Source organism: Haplochromis burtoni, unplaced genomic scaffold (assembly GCF_018398535.1).
Source record: "Haplochromis burtoni strain Fernald_Lab_line unplaced genomic scaffold, NCSU_Asbu1 Contig_74, whole genome shotgun sequence".
Taxonomy (NCBI): Eukaryota; Metazoa; Chordata; class Actinopteri; order Cichliformes; family Cichlidae; genus Haplochromis; species Haplochromis burtoni.
This window is the reverse complement of record NW_024582435.1, coordinates 528,871-548,837: the sequence shown is the minus strand read 5'-3', so window position 1 is coordinate 548,837 and position 19,967 is coordinate 528,871. Positions and strand designations below refer to the sequence as shown.

The window sequence follows — 19,967 nt, the reverse complement described above, 5'->3', positions numbered from 1 at the left end:
TTAAGCTCTACTGCTTAGTGCGACTAATGAGAAGCCTCTGTTTAAATTAGACAACCCTGTAGACCTTGCCTTTCAGAGTTACACTTCATGACGACATGCGGTGTCTTTTCAAAGTGTTGTGAATGAACCTGATGGCTCAAATGTAACTTCTAGTCATTTTTTAAAAATCTATAAAACAAACAGTGGTTACTACGTCTAAGTGCCAGAAATGAACCTTAGAGCATGTGCAGTTATCTGTTCTCAGTGATACACATTCTTTACCTTCAATCATTATCATTGCATTTACGCACAGTCCTGCTCCCGTTCTCTTGATTGCTTTTATTGACCTCTTGCAAAAACGAGCTAACAGTGCACTGTTTTCCTGCATGGGCATGTTTACACAAAACTGTTAACAGATACACTGTTACAGATACACGTAAATGACACAGGTGAAATTCATGGTTAACCTCAAGTCATTATTAAAATAATAATTATTATTACCAAAGTAAATATTCAGTAAATGAATCAATAGATACAAAAATAAAAATAAATGAAAAAAAGGGATGATGTTGATATTTTCTATCACAGTTTTCAGTTTGTCTCCTAGTTTGGAGGTTAAGACTTGGTAATAAAAAATAAAGGAGTTAATCTATGAGATTCTCACATGTGAGAGAATTATATAATGAAACAACAACATACTGCAAGTGCCAATTACTAACATCTGAAAAGGCTGTATGTGGGCATGGATACGGAAACTAAAAGAAAAAAGCGTGCAGTCAAAGCCCTGCACATCGCTGCAACAGTAACACCTTCAGTTTTAGGGTTTTGGTGTTTTGGCTCGTTGCTATGGTATCACATATGGACAGTGTTGGGGAGTAACGGAATACATGTACCGCCGTTACGTATTTAAAATACAAAATATGAGTAACTGTATTCCGTTACAGTTACCGTTTAAAAAGGTGGTATTCAGAATACAGTTACTTTGTTGAAATAAATGGATTACACTGCGGTACTTTCCTGTTTCATTTTGTCGCGGGTCAGGACTGTTTGGGTTTTGTTTGACAGCTACGTTCTGTTGTTCCAGGCGGCAGCGTTACGGTTGCCATGGTTACAGGGCGACGCTCTCTCTCTCTCTCTGCGACTGTGTGTTTCCTGGGTGAGAGAGCGCCTTTTCGTTGTTGTTGTTGTGCTAAGCTAACAGGCAGAATGCTACAAGCATAGCTCTAAAGAATGTAGCATCATGGGCAGTGTAGTCCGTGTTGCAGGGAGAATGGACTGCCATACACGTTATGTGTCTGTGAGCGCGAGGAGGGAGAAAAAGGGGAGTGGAAAGGTACGAGTTGTCATCGAGGAAAAACGGGAGCTGGAAGCATGTAAATATAATAATAACCACTGCAGCCAAGAAGAGTGCCTGACGAGCCCAGTTGTAAGTAAGCTATTAAGACTCGACTGTACACCGTGTTCGTGTTTTCCTCCGAAAACAATAAGTTCCGTTGGAGCAGCCTTTCAACGCCTCTCTCTGTCTCTCGCAAGAAAAGTTGACCCACACAACAAAGTAAAGCTATTTTTCGGCTACGAGCCGACAGGGACCCCGCCGTATTAGTCAGAGGTCCCTTTACTACAGTTCGGAGTCGCGGACCTTCAGTAATAGTAATAAATCACACAGCAATAGTACATTCACGTTGTTGTAAAAAGCATGATAATATATTAAGTAATCCAAAGTATTCAGAATACGTTACTGTCATTGAGTAACGTAACGGAATACGTTACAGAATACATTTTGGGGCATGTATTCTGTATTCTGTAATGGAATACATTTTAAAAGTAACCTTCCCAACACTGCATATGGAACACTACCTTCAGTATTGTATAGGACATCATATAATATGTATGCATATTATATTATAAGTTTTTTAAGTATTTAATATAATCGTGTGTTATATTTTCTGTACATTATGAAATACTTTTCGACACAAAGTGGGTAAACAAGAAGGGATGAGTTGTGTCTTTGCTCAAAGCGACATGGCAGGGATGACAAACTCATTTTACACGGTGTTTAACTAATTAAAACTCAGCTTTCTGTCAGTGTAAAGAAGTTTAATTTCACATTTAAACCCTGATATATTTTAATATAAGAAAAAAGTGTAATTTAAATAGTGCATCTCGGTTCTTTTTGCTTAATAGAGAAATACTGCTGTAGTAAATAAAAGAAGTCTGTGACTCTTTGGGCTTAAATTGTAAGAAATAAATGCAAATTGTAAAATGTAAAGAAACCTTGTTAGTGTTATTGTGAATCTGCTGTGAAAATCAGAATTTTCTACAGCAGATAGTGACAAACGGGAACTTTCTGTCATTTCATTGGTCGTGTATTTCTATTTTAGTGTAGTATGAATGGGAACGGGGGAGGTCTTCATGAGTAGGAAAAGCTGCAAACCTTACGAAAATACAATTAGATGTCCAAAAATTATATCGTGATTCACATTGTCCAAAGAATTGTGCTTCATGATTAATGCTTATTAATACTTTATATATACATGAAATTATATTATACTCTATATAACTATATTATATAGGCCCACATACGTGGACGTATAAGCGAATTAGATCCCCAACAATCCCGAACAAGCTTCAACATCAACACTCAGTCCTCTAATTAATCCGTTTGACTTCCCCTAAATTAGGAACGGTCAGTTTGACAGGACTAGCCCTTTAAACGATTCCGCTGAAGAAGGGAACAGTCCATTTCAGTAAAAAAGGGGGTACTCCGTCACTGCCTCGTGGTTTTTATACATTTTAACACCAGAAACACATCCTGGGAAAAGACAGAGGGCTTATATTTTTGTAATAATCATGAACACACATTTAATATCACACTGAAAAACAACATTTAGTCTTTTCGCGTCTCAACAGTAAAACCATTGTCCACCCCTTCGGGGGCGCATCTATTTTTAGCATCAGCTGTTGCAATACAAAGATTAGCTACTCGGCGTATTGTTTCGTAGATGTGGGCAGTTCACTCTCGTCTGAGGCGAAAGGGCGGCGGTGGTTTGAAGTCGAGCTGGAGGATGAGGAGAAACATGTCGGTGTGAGGACACGTCGCCGTTGCGCCAGAGGGAAGCTCGTTGTAGGTGAGTGTGAGACTCTAGAGGTCGTGAATGCGGGCGTCGGTGTTCCCGCGGGTGAATTCTGCCGTTAACGCGAAAGCCAACAACTTACTGTAGCCTAGCTAACAGCCACAGGATTACTTCGAGTAATGACAGCACGGCAGGCGGTCGGCGGGGATTAGCTCGCTGTAAATGAGCGTACGACCTACCGCATCACATTTGCGGAATTTCCTTTTTCAGTGCAAACTTGAAGAAAAGGATGAAGCAGCCGAAATCCGTTATTCAGGGGCGGTTACTGTCGGCGTCCTCGCACTCAGGCAGGCCCTGGCTCCGTGTGTCAGACGTTTCCAGCATAAACACAGTGTTTGCCTTTTCTCTTACTCTATTTCTTTATTTCCAGCAGCTGTACACACACACACACACACACACACACACACACACACACACACACAGTGGTGTCCGGCTGTGAGGCAGAAATCGTGTGCAGATTTAACCGCTGGACAGAGAGAACAGAGAGATTCTTCATACATCAAATCATAGGATGAGATCATTCAGAAGCACCAGTCAGCCTGCACACACACACACACACACACACCACTATTAATAGCAAAGTGAAATCATCAGTTCATTAGGCTGTCTGGAGACAGATCCCTCTTTATCTTTTCATCAGAACTTCAGAGAAAGGCCAAACCCTTCTCCTCTCTCCTTCTCCACCTCCCTCTGCTCCTCATGAGGATGATGATGGTGGGCACAGTGCTGGATGCTTTTCTGACTTTTTCTCAACAGTTTTGTGACGTTTCATGCAGGTAAATTACATTCAGATGGCTGCAGACTAGATTGACCAGGTGTCCAGCTTTATGTGGGACTTCACAGCCTGTATCCTCTGTCCCCGTCATGTACTGAGATGGTATCCTTCATGCTTGATGAGGTCCAGCAGTGATTCCCAAATGATTGCAACTGCACAAAAAGTGCATGAAAGGCCATAATGAGGATGAAGCTGGCCACTTGACTCCGTAGAGAAAACTCAGACCAAAATCACCCACACACACACACAACTGTCAGGTCAGACTTCTGCTTGAGGGTTTCATTTACTGGGCTGAGTGAACTGATGCAAGCTAAAGAGTCGGAGCTCTCTGAGAGCAACTTTGTGTCCTGTGACCCAACATTAGATGTGGACCACAGGAAGTAAGAGGGAGTGTGTGTGTGTGTGTGCGTGTGTGTGTGTGTGTGTGTAAATGTGCAGGTTATATGCTACTGGAGCTTACTGCAAGACAAAGTCATCGTAGGCGGTGCGCTCAAAAGTGCCCTCGGCCGACGAGACGAAATTGTCTTGGATGTCGTTGCAGTTGTTTTTTGGTGTCTCTTCAGCATAAAGTTTGAAAGTCACTTAGTTCAACCTTCTGAATTCTGACCTATGCTCAACAGTTGGTTGTATTTTAATTACTTTTAACTAAAATCAAATGAAAAGAAAATGCTGAAAATGCAATAAATATAACATCAGCTGACAAACAGCCACGTCCTGCCTGATCCTTTGTCTTTAAATTCAGTGTTCGAAATAAGCGCGTTCAGGTGCTTCTGCAACATATTCAAAGTTTAGGATGCGTTGGTCTATCACAAACCAAGCAGCCGTTTATAGGAGATCTGAGACAGAAGCTACAAGTTTCACCATTGTTTCTCTAAGGATAAAAATACACAGTGCTGTTTTCTGTGTGTGGCCACCAAGTTGTAAAGAGCAGAAAGAGAGAGAGACTGTAAAAGTGAGGAGGCGGTGTGCATGTACAGTATCACCATCACAGGCAGAACAGTAGCTTCCACAAAAAAAGCAAACTAGGATTTATTCCTGAAATGAAAGACAATCGTGTGTGTGTGTGTGTGTGTGTGTGTGTGTGTGTGTTAAAGACAAGTCCAAATACTGGATTTAAAAAAATTAATAAAACTGAGTGACAAAGAATGAAAAAGTACTTGGAAGTGAACAAAACCTTTGGAAAGTAACTTGTTTTGCCTGTATTTTTGCTCGTGGATGTTTTATTATTTCACAATCTCGAGTCTTGCAGGAAAAGCACGCCTCTGGAGATGTGCTGATTTATGGATTTATGTGATAAACTACACACTTTAAGTCGTATTGAGATAGAAGAAACGGGAGCTACACGAGTGTAAAAACAAGCCCGAGTTTCTCTTTATGCTCATGATTTAACGGAAGAATTGCACAATTAAAATAAAAAGCACTATTTTATTGAGGCTGTAATCTGCATTATTTGCAGATTATCCATCATTTTTACTATGTGAGGTATGCAAGGTATTACTGGTAAATGGGGGATGTAATGACTCTTCCCAAACCAGTTTAGTTCCTATCTGGGCCACACTTCCCCAGTCTTATTTAATAATGGATTGGCTTTATATAGCGCTTTTCAAGGCACCTAAAGCGCTTTACAATGCCACTATTCATTCACTCTCACATTCACACACTGGTGGAGGCAGCTACAGTTGTAGCTGGGGCAGACCAGAGGGCTGCCATATCGCAGCCCTCTGGCCAACACCAGTAGGCGGTAGGGTAAAGTGTCTTGCCCACGGACACAACAACCAGGACAGAGAGCGATCCCGGGGATCGAACCGGCGACCTTCCGGTTACAGATGCGCTTCCCAACCTCCTTGGCCACGGTTGCCCGGTTTGAAACACTTCCCTGCTCTGTCATATGATTTCAAAACCTCAAGAAGATGATGTTGAAAACACTCGTGAGGCTGCACAACAGGACTTTCCTAACTGATGGGCGGTGACATTATAGTCACAGATACTCTCATTTTATATTGACTAGCAAGCAAATTGACAAATTTCATCACAAAGCACAGACAACGTTATATTTGTGTTTCTGAGATCGCCCTTCTATTTCATGAGCTGTATGTGTAGTGACCACTAAAACAGTTGCGTAATCAAATATTAAAAAAACCCAAACAAACTTTAAAAGCATTTCATCTTTCTTCTAGTACAAAGACGCACTGCAAACATCCACATTTAAAGCTGCTCCCTGACAGCAGTTTGCATGCTCTGTTATGGTAACACCAAGCCGCCGCGCCCCGGAGCTGCTTTGATTTATGACAGGAGCGTGTCTCTGTACTGGGAGTGACTCTGGATCAAACTGACACACATTGTTGAAAATTTATGGATTATTTTGTTTTTTCAGGCTGCACATCATCTGTTTGTGCAGTTTATGTTTAAATAGGGTCACCAACAATGCTCTGAGACCAGAGGCTGCTAAGTGGTTGTGACCTGCAATCATGTGATTAGTCATTTAGCGAGCTGTTCGCACTTTGTCCTCTCAGCCGTGGGGTGTTGGAGATCTGAGCGTGAAACGTGTTACTGGAGGAAATGCGTCGAAGGCGGGAGACTTTGATTGATGTGTTCCTGTTGGAGGCAGTCGTACAGTAAAACACCGACTGCCAGAATGAGTTTAAAGCATCTGACTGTGAAGTGTAATTATCAAAGCCTGCTGCTGCTTAAATAATCATTACTTTGAAGCAGTCTCAGCTGTGCAATAAGACGCTGGCTTGGGGATAGCATCTTACTCCACACGGAGGCTGCACGTTCGGTTTCTGTGCAGCTTTTGCTGCGTCTGCACAAGTCCAGCGTTTTGGAAAAGGTTCTGGAAATGGTGCTGAGCCAGTTCTAGCTTGAAAACAGAGCTTGTTTTTAGTGTTGATGGGCAGAGACAGTCTTTTGAAAACCATTACTCATGTGCTTCCTGGCTGGATGGTGTCAGTCACTACATATCCTTCCCAGCATCCCCACACCCCTTACACGACCCTTTCCAGAAAAGTCCTGTACTGCAACTACTCCCACCCAGTCTGTCTCACACAAACATTTTAAAGTGCCCAGTGTACATGACTGGCTGTGTGATTATTCCACAGTCACCCCCTTAAATGCTCCTCGCCTCCCCCTGGCCCCCCACCCAGGGGGATCAGTTCACTGGTGGGAACGTAACCTGTGAGCTGACCTCAGATCGCTGTTCTCCTCCAGCTATAACATGGCTTTAACTTACTTTTCTCTCATCTTCATTTCTGCTCTGTTCGTTCTGGCTTCGAGCTGCTTGGTTGGTAAAATACACGGTGGTGAGGTAACACACCGCCGTGTATTTTACCAACCAAGCAGCTCGCTCGGCCATTAAAGGCTCGAGCCACAGATATGTCCTGAACCAGTCGGCGTGATGCTTGTCCTTGGACTGTGGCGTTACCTTAATAATGTTAGCGTTTCCTGTTTGAGGATTAACACTGTTAACATGAGACTCACAGGCTGTTTGCACTTGTTTTTGTTTTTTTGTTTTTGTTTTTTTTTTCAGCCTGATGTTTATTATTTTGTCCCTGAGCAGGTTTGTGTATTTAGATTTTTGGCTAGATGGCAGGACTGTCACACATTATAAATGGTGGGAGCTGTGCAGTGCCTTCTCTCCTAGATGGAACAGGTGAGATCCTCACTGCTGTTATTTTAAGACGACTGATTATAGACTGTAATTTCTAATTAGAGGTAGTGGCATTCTCAGCTATTAGCTGTTAGTATTAAGGGTTTAAAAAAATATATTTTTAAATATATAAGCAGTTTTCTTTCTTTAACGCACAGTTATTTATGCACTCCTTTATTCTCTGCTGCTCTGTGCTCTGATCAGCTGGTTGGCGTCTTTATAGCTTTCCAAACATGCACGATTGAAGGACGTTTTTCCCAGCTTATAGTACAAAAATAAATTATTTGTTTTTATATAACTGGCTGTTATAAACTGTGATGCGATTAGATCATTACATGGTTAATATGGGTCGGGCACTGATTTCACCCCGTTAGGGAGTTATCTGTGGATGGATTCAGTGGCGGGCAGTTCTATGGTGAATTACTGCTTTTCCTGCTTTTTGAACCCTGTTTCTCAACAAAAAGTTAGTTTCAACATAAACGATTATTATTCTTGATCAACTTCAGCAAAATGTAAATTTTCGAAATGGATAAGTTAAAGTGGAATCTGTGTGGACTTTATCGCGTGTTTAACTTGGTGAATTATGGTTTAACACTTCATCTGATTGATGAGCGTTGATATCAGCAGTACAGTGCAGACCGGGGCGTGCACTGCTGTGTTCCTTCTGTGAGTTATGGAGCTGCTTTGTTCCCACGTGAAGAGGGAAATCCCTTGATCCTTTCCCAACAGCAACTAGCCACGTCTCAAGCCCAGGGAGACTTTCTGCGAGGGCAGAATATGAGGCTCAAAACACACCAGCTTCATCCATTTTCTGTGTAAATGCACACACCAGCAGAGTGTAAGCAGATGTGCTGCAGATTTACTGGCTGTGTGAGGGATGAGGGGGGGAAACGGCATTTTATGGTCAGCTGGGGCTGCCGAGTTCGGTGAAGACATGAGCGAGTGCTCCTGTTTGTGTCCCACAGGGTATTTACTGAAATCATAGTTGTTGTGATTTAATTTTGTGGTTTTTGGACTCGTGTAATGGGACACACTGTAGAAAACTGTAGTTGTAACATGCAGTTAGGTGTACTTTTAACAACTTGGAATGAATGTGGGAGGAAATGCTTTTAGAACAAGTGAGAAATCAAAGGTGTGTCTTATTTTGAAAGAATCTATTAAAGGAGTGAACGACTTTCTCGTGTAGCCCAGTGGGAAACTGACATGAGTTTGGGTTAGAGTTGGATTGTTAAACCTTAAACCTGCCTTCTAGGATTTCTTTAGGATTATAAACCATGACTGCTTTCTTAGCATAATTCCTCCCCTAAAATCATAATGTTATAAATACAACAGGGATGGTTTTCCACAGAGGAATGCATGTGTGATCTGAGCACAACTTTCATGTTTCTTCTTTGTCACTTAACACGAGTAGGCAGTAAACCAGCTGCCTTACTGAGACAGTCTCTCATCCTGAACTCCTGCTCTGCAGCTTTGAGGACAAAACTGGTTTTGAGGGTAGATGATGGAGGACTGTCGCAACAACAACCTGACCAGTGAGCGAGCTGCTCACAAATACACAAGACTGGAGAGTAGAAGGGCCTCGCACAGCTGATTGGAAAACACATCAACACTTAACTTAGCAGTCGAAGATGACGTTCTCACAGACAGACAAATCTATATTTAAAAAAACAAACAAACCCTTTGATGCTAATGCTTCCCGGCCATATATTATATTATATTTTGCTACAGTTGGCTAGTTAGCATCTCTGTCCTGCAGCTGATGCCAGGTTTGAGTAAAACACAAGTACAGTCTGTTTAAAGTGAAGTGATAACTCAGAAGTGTCAGCAGATACTGTTTTGGGTGGTTTGTAACACGTTGTCCTTATTTTACAAGTTTAACACACGTCTGTTGAACACATCAAACATTTTAGTCCTCATGTTATCGCTCTCTTTTTCTCGATGCATGTTATTGTCCAAAAGTCAGGCGAAGGTTAAGGGTTATTTGTCTCTTTTGTGCTGGGGTTAAGTGGTTTGGCTAGTTTGTAATAAACAGATTCTCCACAGAGTCTTCTGTGTGGTTTCTGATGTCACCTGTCATTCTGTTTTTCTAAGGCACAGATGCAGTTGTAGGGAGATGCCACCAAATAGTCTAAGAGTGAAATCAAGATGAACCTGATAAGGTTTAGATGTGAGTTGGTTTCATCGAGAACACCAAATGTATGACTGGTGTAAAAACCACAGCTGTAATGTGTGCTGTGGTTTCAGAGTGCTTCATGAGGTTATTTGTTTTTCTTCAGTCATAGATGGCTTTTAAAGTGGAATAGACACCTATTTTGTGGCTTTGACAGCCATCCAGACATCTAAACGACTGAAGAGTTTATTTTTATTTTTTTGTTTTAACATCAGGAATTTGACTCAATCTTTTTGCTTAACCTGGCTTGGCATTGCAAAGGAAGGAAACATCTTCCTTCCCTCCATTGTGCTGCAGGAAAGGATGGACTTTAGCCAGCTGACAGCTGTTTCCTGCACGATGGAGGAGGAATGGGTGTGTGGGTGGTAGGAGTGTTGATGCTAGTGGGTGAATGTTTCTCTTTTTTTATGCTTTTATCTCTTGCTGCAGTTGAATTAAAACTGTAAATCTGCAGGCTTCGTTGTAATGTGAAAGTCTGGTTTTAATTTTATGTGTTATATGTATTTGGATGGCTTTGGGTGCATGTTTTAATATCTTTGCAATAAAATGTCATATACTTAATGTTACCAATAAAATGACCTTGGAGCAAATTTCTCTTTATGAACATTGGAGGTGTTTCATTTCTAGCCAAAGAGTCTGGAATGATATCAAAATAATAGGAACCATTTGGATAATTAATTTTATTTATGTTGAGGAAAGCTCCCCAAACTAATGTTTGTTTTTTTTGTTTGTTTTTAAAAAGGATACATCCTATTTAAATTTGTTAATTTTTAAAAATATTTGGTATCTACAGATTAGCAGTGCTGGTATCATCAAATCAGCTTTTATAACATCAGCAGACACATTTTTTTTTTCTGTGGAAAAATCCTTTAAGTTTGGAGCTGTGTGGGGATTTTCCTGCACGTGCCTCATGCTTCAACATTCTAATGAGATTCATATCTGGGTCTTTTTTTGCTTTTGAGCCATTCCAGTGTGGATTTGTCAGCGTGCTTAGGATCATTAGCCTGTTACAAGGTCTACTTGGAGTTCAACTTCAGCTTTGATACTCATGGCCTCAAATTTTCCTCAGATGCTTCCCAATACAAAAAAATGAATAGTTGAGTCAATGACTGAGAGCTGTCCAGAGGCAGCAAAACCATCCAGAACAATAAGATTTCCTATCGTCTTGCTTCAGTTACTGGTAAAACGACTCTCTCTGATTGTTCTGTTTCAAAAGGCCTGCTCTTTGTACCCTCAGGATCAAACTGCAGATTTACTCCAACGCTCTTTCTGGACAGAAAGGCCTCTTCCTGACATGAATCCCTGGCAGGTTATCTTCATGCACACTCTTAAAAGATTGCAGATGCCTTTTCTTTATAAGCAGCAGTTGGAAGAGCGACCTGTAGAGCCTGTGATGAAATTCTGGGGCTCCATGGTGGTTATTTGTCTGACATGTGAAAGATTCTAGGTTTGGGAGGGGATGACACACAAACCCAGTCTCATGGGCGTTGGTCACTCCTAGTAATGGTTCCAAGCACAGGTAAATGGGAGGGTTGCATTAGGACGGGCACGCAGAGGAAAATGCAAATTTCTTAAAGCTCACCCGTCCTGAGCATCTGCCTCTGTCACACCAACCCTGTGCATGTCCTCCTTCATTACATCCATGAAGCTTCTCGGTGCTCTTCATCTTTTCCTCCTCTAACCTCTAACTTTGTCCTCAAACTGCTCGAGCCAAGCGGTCCCTCTGATCGACTTGTTTCTGGTCACCCCAGATTTATCACACACATCTCCAAGCTTCCGATGGCTCTGGGTTGGACTGAAGGTTGGCAGCGTCTGGGCTGACTGTGGCTGTAATTTGGGTGTTGTGAATGATGAGGAAAAGTTGGTTCCAACCTGTGCAGATCTAATTCCATGAAGGAAGTGTGGTGCGATTATTTGTCTGCTCTTATTTAAAAAAAAAAACTGTTTTAATTGTATGCCTGGAGTTAAGAGCAGTCAGTGTCACGCATCAAAAACAGGAAGCGAAATAAAGCGGCTCTCTGTGCAGCGACTCAACACCACGCTACAACATTTCTGTCAACTTTGTCCTCGTACGGCCCGACTTCCTCCGCCTCACTCCTGCTTCCGATTTCTCTCACCCGCTTTCCCGCTCTCCTCTCGTGACTCATTCTTTGTAGATTTGGGAGCTTCGAGGACAGCTGTGGTCTGAACTTTCTGCCACGACAGACTGAGATAGCACAGTGGATATTAAAGCTCCAGCAACAAGGCGATGCCTGATTCGAAGCACATAATCTTACGACTGAGTAGCAAACAGGCTGTTCTCCTGTGGTTTAAGTGCAGAATGCCTCTGAATGATTTGATATACTGAGCACTGACGCCTCTCCCACAGAAAGCTTCAGTTTAACCCCTTAATGTTGAAGTTCATTTTTGTTCTTAAAAAGTAATTAGAAGCTCCAGCTGTACATCTGTGTTTGAGCCGTCATATTTCTCTGGCTTTGTTGTCGTCATTCATTTAGTTTTGACTTGTGAAGCACACGCAGGAACGCTTCCCACTTAGATTTAAAATGTGCCAGCTTACAAAGATGCCATATGGACGCTCTAATGGTCGTCTGTTTCACGCAGCAGCAGAATGACAGCATTTTCTTTTTTGTATTTTAGAGGAAAGCTCTTAATTTGAAACCGAAGTATTTTGCTTGGCAGAGATTTTCCTGTGTGGTGGTTTTAGCTGCTTGAAAAGGAAGCGCTCTCCTATGTTGTGATGATTGTGTGTATGTGTCGAGGGAGAGCTCTACCTGATGCTGCTTAAGTGACTCAATGTTCGTATGTTGATTCATGGTTTTCTTAACTACTGCAGAATATTTTAATAGGGTTATCTGCTATAAAAAGCCAGGCCAGGAAAATCGCCTTCATGTTTTTATCCTTGGTTACTTTGACACAGTCATCTGCTGTGATGCTCACACGTGTCAGCTTTGTTTCTATACATGGATATAAAAATATAGACATGTACTGAGACAGAAATATTCTAATTCTGATCATTTGAGTCAAAATTGAATTGGAAGCTTGTGAATCAGAATTGAATCAATTATAAAAATCGGCGACGATACCCAGCCCTAGCTGTAACCCACCGATGTGTAAATCCACCTTGTGTTGTCGCTGCTTTGGGCTTTCAGCCCGTGAGCACATGCCGCTGAGCTTGTTCCTCTGGTGGGTGCAGCTCTGGGACGAACTTACTGTTACTCAGCTATGAAAATAATCCAGCGTGAGCCGAGCTGAACTCTGCCTTTTGGCCTCTCTTGCTCTAGTTTTCCCATCTTTGTTTTTCCTCTTTCTCCTTTGATCTACATCTCCTGGCTGTGCTCTGTCTCCATGGTGATGTAAAACCAGCCTGGGGGGGAAAAAATAAAAATCTTAACACATCTCTGGCTTGTTCTCTCCCTCCCTCCCTTTGTTGTCAATCCCTCGTCTCCCTCACTTGGTTCTGCATTTCAGCCAGCCAGGTGCGTCTCGTCAGCCACCTGCTATCCTACCTACTTCCCACCTTTACCGCCACTGTAGAGGGTAGCCATGGCAACCAGCGCCGTGCCAAGTGACAACCTGCCAACGTACAAGCTGGTGGTGGTGGGGGATGGGGGTGTCGGGAAGAGTGCCCTCACCATCCAGTTTTTCCAGAAGATCTTCGTGCCAGACTACGATCCCACGATTGAGGACTCGTATCTTAAACACACAGAAATAGACGGACAGTGGGCCATACTGGACGGTGAGTTCCAAAGAACCACACAGCTTGTAAATCTTCTATGCTTCTTATTTTTCCCTCTTGTTTCAGTCAGCACAACACATCCATCATCGTGCCACAAGTTAACATTTGTTATTGTTCTTCTTTTGCCTGTAATTACAATCCTGCGGCAGCTGTCTACACTGAGCTTTATATAAAACATCAGCTGTGGTTTTTCCATGTGAGAGAAACTGTGTACAATTCCATAATTTTATCCTCTCCCTTTATAATTACTCAATTTATATTTAAAGGATGCAAAAACACCTGAAAAACAGATCATTTCTAAATTTTTCTATCATTGAATATGTTCAGTCTTTTATAAGTGAACTTCTGACCTTTGCAAAGAGAAAATGTCACTTTGTGATGCAACTGTTACGCAAGCGTGTAGCTAAGCCATGAATGCACTCAAGATAAGGACAGTGGCCCACAGACCCACGTAGATGTACAAATGTCTTTCTCCCAGTGTGCAGTGATTGTGCTGGTGGGGGGGGCATGAAACTAAAACTCACATGTTGTAGTGACAGGACGTCCACAGTGGCTCTGATAAAAATCACATTTTAAATACTACTGATGTTTGTGTGTGGATCAGTTTTGTTTTAGTCTGATGTATTTTTAATGAACGTATGCATGTTCAAAGTGCGATCCTTGCATCAGATGATGCTCGGGGAGTATTTCGTGTACTTGTGTGATTTAAGTGAAGAGCCCTGAGACCCTTCTCAGTGTATTAATGCATTTGTCCCGACATGGACACAGTACTGGACACAGCCGGTCAGGAGGAGTTCAGTGCAATGAGGGAGCAGTACATGAGGACGGGAGACGGCTTCCTGATCGTCTTCTCGGTGACGGACAAGGCCAGCTTTGAACACGTTGACCGATTCCATCAACTCATACTACGGGTCAAAGACAGGTAGGAGCAGAAAAATAAACACTTGGACAACAAAATTAAATATTCTTGCAAAGTCTTTTGCAGCCCCTCTTTTCTTTGTTTCTCTTGGAGCAAGTTTTGCAGCTAGTTATTAAAACATGGCTTTAATAACTAGCTGACTACGTCATAACAGTGAGCCTTATCAGCTGAAGATTATACAAAGAAATGAATGCATGGTGCGCTTACTGTATCAGTGCATTATAAGCATTTGTTTATCCATATATAGGCAGTTTAAAGTTTTTCAAGTTTAAACTCCCACACTTTTCCAAGTGGGCATTTTTTACTGTGTGTTACATGAAAGCACAGAGGATAGTATTTTTTTGGGTGGAGAGAATCACTTTTTAGTTTGTTGGTGACTGAACCTGTTTCTTGGCTTTGGCTGGACTGGGGGGTTTCAGAAGTCCTCAGTCAGAGGATGGTTACTGCTAACATGGTGCCAAGCAACCTGAGAAGGTATTTAATCATGAGAAACGCTTGAAACCACTGGTGCCACGAACGTTGATTGCACTGTGTGAAAGTTGGAGGCAAGTTGTATGTAGTTTATTTTATTGAACCTTTTATTTATACTGTTAATCTCATTCAGTATAAATGTCTCATTACACCGTCAGACAGATCTGTGTCAGGCGGTGTCATAAATGTGCAGTCAGGGCTGTCTGTGTCATGTTTGGTCCAAAGGGAGACAAAGAACTGAAATGTTGTGAAGTAAATTTTGCCTTAATGTCATATATAGCATCCGATTAGGTTCCCCTTTCCATTTAAGGCACATGTTATCTTCCAGAGAGTCTTGGTCTCTGTCCTAGTGTGCCCTTATTAACACAAAGGGTACGCAGTTCAAAAGGTTTGTTTGCAAAAGCTATACGAGCAGTCTCGGAAAGCACCAACATTTCAACTGAAAGTCTGTGTGAACCACTCTGTTAAATATAGCAAAAGAGGAAGTAGTTCATCATATTCATTAAAGACCAAACTTTGCCCTCGCTGACTCGGGCCGCGCTGAGGGGTATGGTTATCATGTGATTTAAGGGCGGTTGAAGATGAAGGTCTCCTCCTTTCCTCGCTCTTGCTCACACCGACGGAACATCAGTTATTTCCAAAGCTGAAATCTGTCGTCGTCAGTTCTCGACCGTGACTGACAAATAAAACTGAGTCACACGCAGGAAATGGAAAAACAAAAAAACGGAACTGAACGAGTTGGAGTCTGTCAAAATTTGCGCTCATCAGCAGCTGATCTATCCCAAATTAAACATGGCCTGTTTTTTAGTGTGTTAGCGTTTCAAATGCAAGCGAGAATTAGTCATATCCTCCTATGACTAAGCATTCAAGGCTGTTTGAAACATCTGTACGCATCGATAAAATATTCAGTAATACAGCGATGCATTGCATCTCGACTCTGTGTCCTTATCGTCTCAGGGAGGCCTTCCCCATGGTGCTGGTCGCAAACAAAGTGGACTTGGTCCACCTAAGAAAAGTCACAACTGACCAGGGGCAGGAGATGGCTGCAAAGCATAATGTAAGTACTCTTTCCTTAAGCACGGGTCCCTGATGACTTATTACCGCCTACAAACAGCATCAGGGTTTTTGAATTATGCAAAGCTTTAAGTTTCAGTGTTTTCATGTTAGTCCGTAATAAACACAGGTCGTGTACGGGGGCAGAAAAGACCAGGGTTCAAGGAAACGAGCAAATGGCATTTATAGGCCTGCAAGCTGCTACTTCTCAGCTTGTTTAGACAGGCAACAGTTCTGAATGCGATTAATGCTTAATCATTATTGGTCTTTCAGAACCATCACAGACTTGAACTGCACATTACTGTAAACTTAAACACCTGACTGAGCTGCTCATGTTTCATATTTGTTTCCTCAGATAACTTATATTGAAACCAGTGCCAAGGACCCCCCAATGAACGTGGACAAAGCCTTTCATGAACTGGTTCGTGTTATAAGGTAACCTGAGGACCTTCAGATCTTTGAAATAAATATGCTGGGATAGGGATGCACTTTATGTAAAGATGGGTCACCACTGCGTGAAAGGCAGCACTTCATTAAAACAGATGGAACAAAAATCGTGGTACCGCCTGTGAGTGCAGGTTAAACCTGCAAAGGAACGCCGACGTGTTCCCGTCTCATTAAAGATGAAGTGAGGTTTGTTTTCCAAGACACGAATTTCGGATTCTTTTACAAAATCCTCCCGACAACAGCGCTCTGTCCTAAAGGCGTGTGAGATGGTGTGGAGGGGGTATTAGTTTGAATGCTATATACCTATGTGGTATGTGACTTTTGTTGCCATGATGCCAGGTCTCTCTTGGAAATGAGATTTTTAATCTCAATGAGATTTTTTACCTGGATAAATAAAGGATTAAAAAAATAAATGCCATGGCTAATATGCACATCTGTGACGGTGCTGTTAATTATAAACTTGGTAAAAGGGTTTTGGATCAAAGAGGCATAGACGATACCAAAACACGACTATGCAGCTCTAATTAAAGGAGTCTGATCTGCAGTCACCTATAACAAACAGCATGGCAAAGAAAACCTCAAAACTCTGGAGCAGCTGAAATCTCATATCAAGCAACAGTAAAAATGCATCAGCTGGCCATAAAGCTAAAGTGATGCAACGCAGCGCAGCGCTGGACTGTGAAAGTGTTTTTAGGAAGGATGGGGGGAAAAAAAAAGGGGGGGAAACAAGACCAAAGCCACTTCCTGTCTTGACCCGTGTAATTTCAGAAGAATTTGGTTTTTGTATGTGGTCACATCCTGTTTATAAGTCTGGCCGAACACTCCGAAGGGCGACAAGTAATCCCTCTCGTGGTGTCGGGGCTTCGTGCTCGTTACACAGCAGCAGATCAGTGCGTTCTCTCACACGTTATTAAAAAAAATAAGATTACTAGACTTGTGGAAAGCTCTTATTGTGCGTTTGCCAGCTTGTAGCTGACTCATGAGAAAACTCTGCCTTTGCAACACATTTGGAGCTCGATGAATCAACACTGCCCTCCTGTGGTCATACTTTAGACATCCAGTCACCAGGGAGGTTCAAAGAATATTGAATGATCTGCCCTGAGCACTCATGAAATGCTAAACTTAATCAGCAACAGCCAGTGCATTGATTTATGGATTTATGGGTTCTTTTATAGCAGTGGACTCAGCTCTGTCTCAATTCTGGAGACATGAGCACAGGAAAACATTAGACACACAAGCCTGGAGCTCAGTAAAAACAGTGCAAAGGTTATAAAAAGAGTTTTATTAAAGGGGCGTAATGTACTAGTTCAGGGGGATCATTGCAATTATCTTCTGTTTTTTAAATTTGATTCCCACTACTCGGCGTCAGAAATGGAAATCAAAAGTAAAACTTGGGAAATTGACCTTGTAGGTAAAATTTGGAGATTAAAATGACGATTTCCTGAGCTGGAGAAAAATGATCATCTATATGAGATAATTCTAAAGTACAAAGTTAAAGTTTTGCTTTCAAATGATTAAAAAAGAGGTTTATGCCTTCTCTTCTTCTTTTTTGCTGCCTGCAGACAACAGGTCCCAGAGAGAAACCAGAAGAAGAAAAAGAAGATGAAGTGGAGGGCGGAGCGTTCCACGGCCTCCCACAGGTTCCACTGCGCCATATTGTGACCAAGCTCATTATCTCCATCATCTATCACACACGCGCGCGCACACACACACGCACACACACACCAACAAACCTTTGGATGTCAGGGAACTCCCCAGCAGTGGTCAAACTACGGGAGCACAAAAGGGACTGGGGGTTGGTTGAGGAATGACTCGATGGATCCAGGAAGGATGAAATTGATCTGAAATGTTGGACTCGGCCCCTCACGATGCCTCGGACTGAGTGCTACGCCTGCCCCCCTCACTATATGGTCCTTTTCAAAGGTTTTTCTTCTTTCTTTGAGAACCTCTCCCCATCTGTACTCGTCCCTGAAATGCATAGTTATCTAATTTATGAACTTACTATGAAACGTGGCACAAGACGACAAACTGTCCGGGAAAGACAGAGGTCAGAATCACCTTGAACTTGGAACCTTTTGTCCTCTTGAGCAAGGGAAGGAAAAGCAGCGGTGTTTGTGGTTTTGACTCCCAGCAGTCTGTCCCCACGCACCTTCAATTCCGGTGGGAAAAGCTCCGACGTGATGCCCGACGAGGCCGGCTTTGGATCTCTGTTCTCTTTCTGCAGAGCGGACGAAGCCGAGAGTGGTGACAATAGATGTTGTGCAGTGTCGTCGATACGTGGACGGTGAGCCCAGTGAGTATAGTGAGCGTGAACATTGTGGTGATGTGGTTTGGAAATGTCAGTTTGGAGGGCGGCGAGAGGGCAAGTGAAAGAAACGTGTCATATGTGTCAGTGAATGCTACGAGCAGATCAGCAAGTGTTTGATTATTGTTAAAGAGAATACTGAGACCGGTTGGCGTGGCGATCTGTTAAAGGCCTTGTTTACACTCTTACGCGGGACTAGTTTCTCACGTGCAAACAGACGGCACCAGGAGCCACTTTGTCTCAAAGTGTTTGACGGTTGGTTCGGTTGCCTCTTCAGTCGTCGTCGTCGGTAACGAGTGCAATCTGTTAAGTACTGTACGATCAGCTGTCCTGATACTTTTCTTTTCCTCCCATGTTTTTAATAGCTGAAATATTACAGAAAAATATGATTATATTTGATATTAAAAACACAAACTGTGGCAATGTAAACAGATTCAGTGCTGTTTTACAGAAGCTCTCCAGGAAAGTCTTAATGAAATAGAATAAGGGATAACGAGAGCTTCGTGATTTGCGCTGGCCACTAACCAAAACCATGTGATGTCACTTTATTTCAGTCTCGAGGCTGTTCAGACTGCACCACTGAATTCAGGACTACGTCATAAGATAAATCTGTGTGGGGGGGGTAAAAACGGTAACCTGGGAATGTGTCGGCGGCGCGGCGCTCCCAGGGCTGAAAGCCATGTTAGCTTAGCCACAGACCACGGTTAGGTGTAGGGAAACTGCACACTAGAAGCAACAACACGCTCAGTGACTCGGTGCTCGTGGTCGTGCGGTGGATAGGGATGTACAGTTTAATAATATACGAAATGGCTCGTACTGTTAACGCACTAAAGTTTCAGCTGACACTTTGCTCTCTGGATGAATACGGACTCTTGAAGGAAGGAGTGCATCTTTTTTTTTTTTTCTTTTTGCACTTTTAATACGATTTCTCACTTTCCTATCGGCATGTTGTTTTCTTTCTGAATCAGTAATAGAAGCGAGGAGCACGGTAACAACGTCTGAATGTAAAAATAGGGAAAACGAAGCGAGCTGATAGGTGTCGTAACGCTGTGTGCCTGTTGCCTCCGTGGTGATTGTAACAGAGTAAAACTAGGATGGGACTTAAAAATATTCAAAAGGTATTTTAAAAAAAACATTGTTCGGTATTCAGTTTTGAATTTAAGAAGGCTGCCAGTGAAAAATCATTTATTAAATGACAAATTCACCTGAGCGTGGACGTGGGAATCGCCCTCTGCTAAAGGAGGAATACAACATTGACAGTACTGATCGACATTTACTGATCAGGAGTTTCCAGAAAAGGACTCCAGCTATTACAGAAGCAACAGACGCCAG

General features: G+C 42.4%; 1 protein-coding gene across 1 annotated transcript; it reads left to right on the top strand.

Annotated features, from left to right (window-relative positions):
* The first annotated feature begins 2,897 nt into the window (after window positions 1-2,897).
* On the top strand, window positions 2,898-19,759 carry mrasa (muscle RAS oncogene homolog a). The gene is made up of 6 exons (XM_005925943.2): window positions 2,898-3,107; window positions 13,173-13,440; window positions 14,209-14,362; window positions 15,788-15,887; window positions 16,239-16,318; window positions 17,893-19,759. Exons 2-6 carry the CDS (start codon window positions 13,248-13,250, stop codon window positions 17,990-17,992), a joined length of 627 nt encoding a protein of 208 aa, XP_005926005.1. The 5' UTR covers window positions 2,898-3,107; window positions 13,173-13,247; the 3' UTR covers window positions 17,993-19,759.
* The last annotated feature ends 208 nt before the right edge of the window (window positions 19,760-19,967 follow it).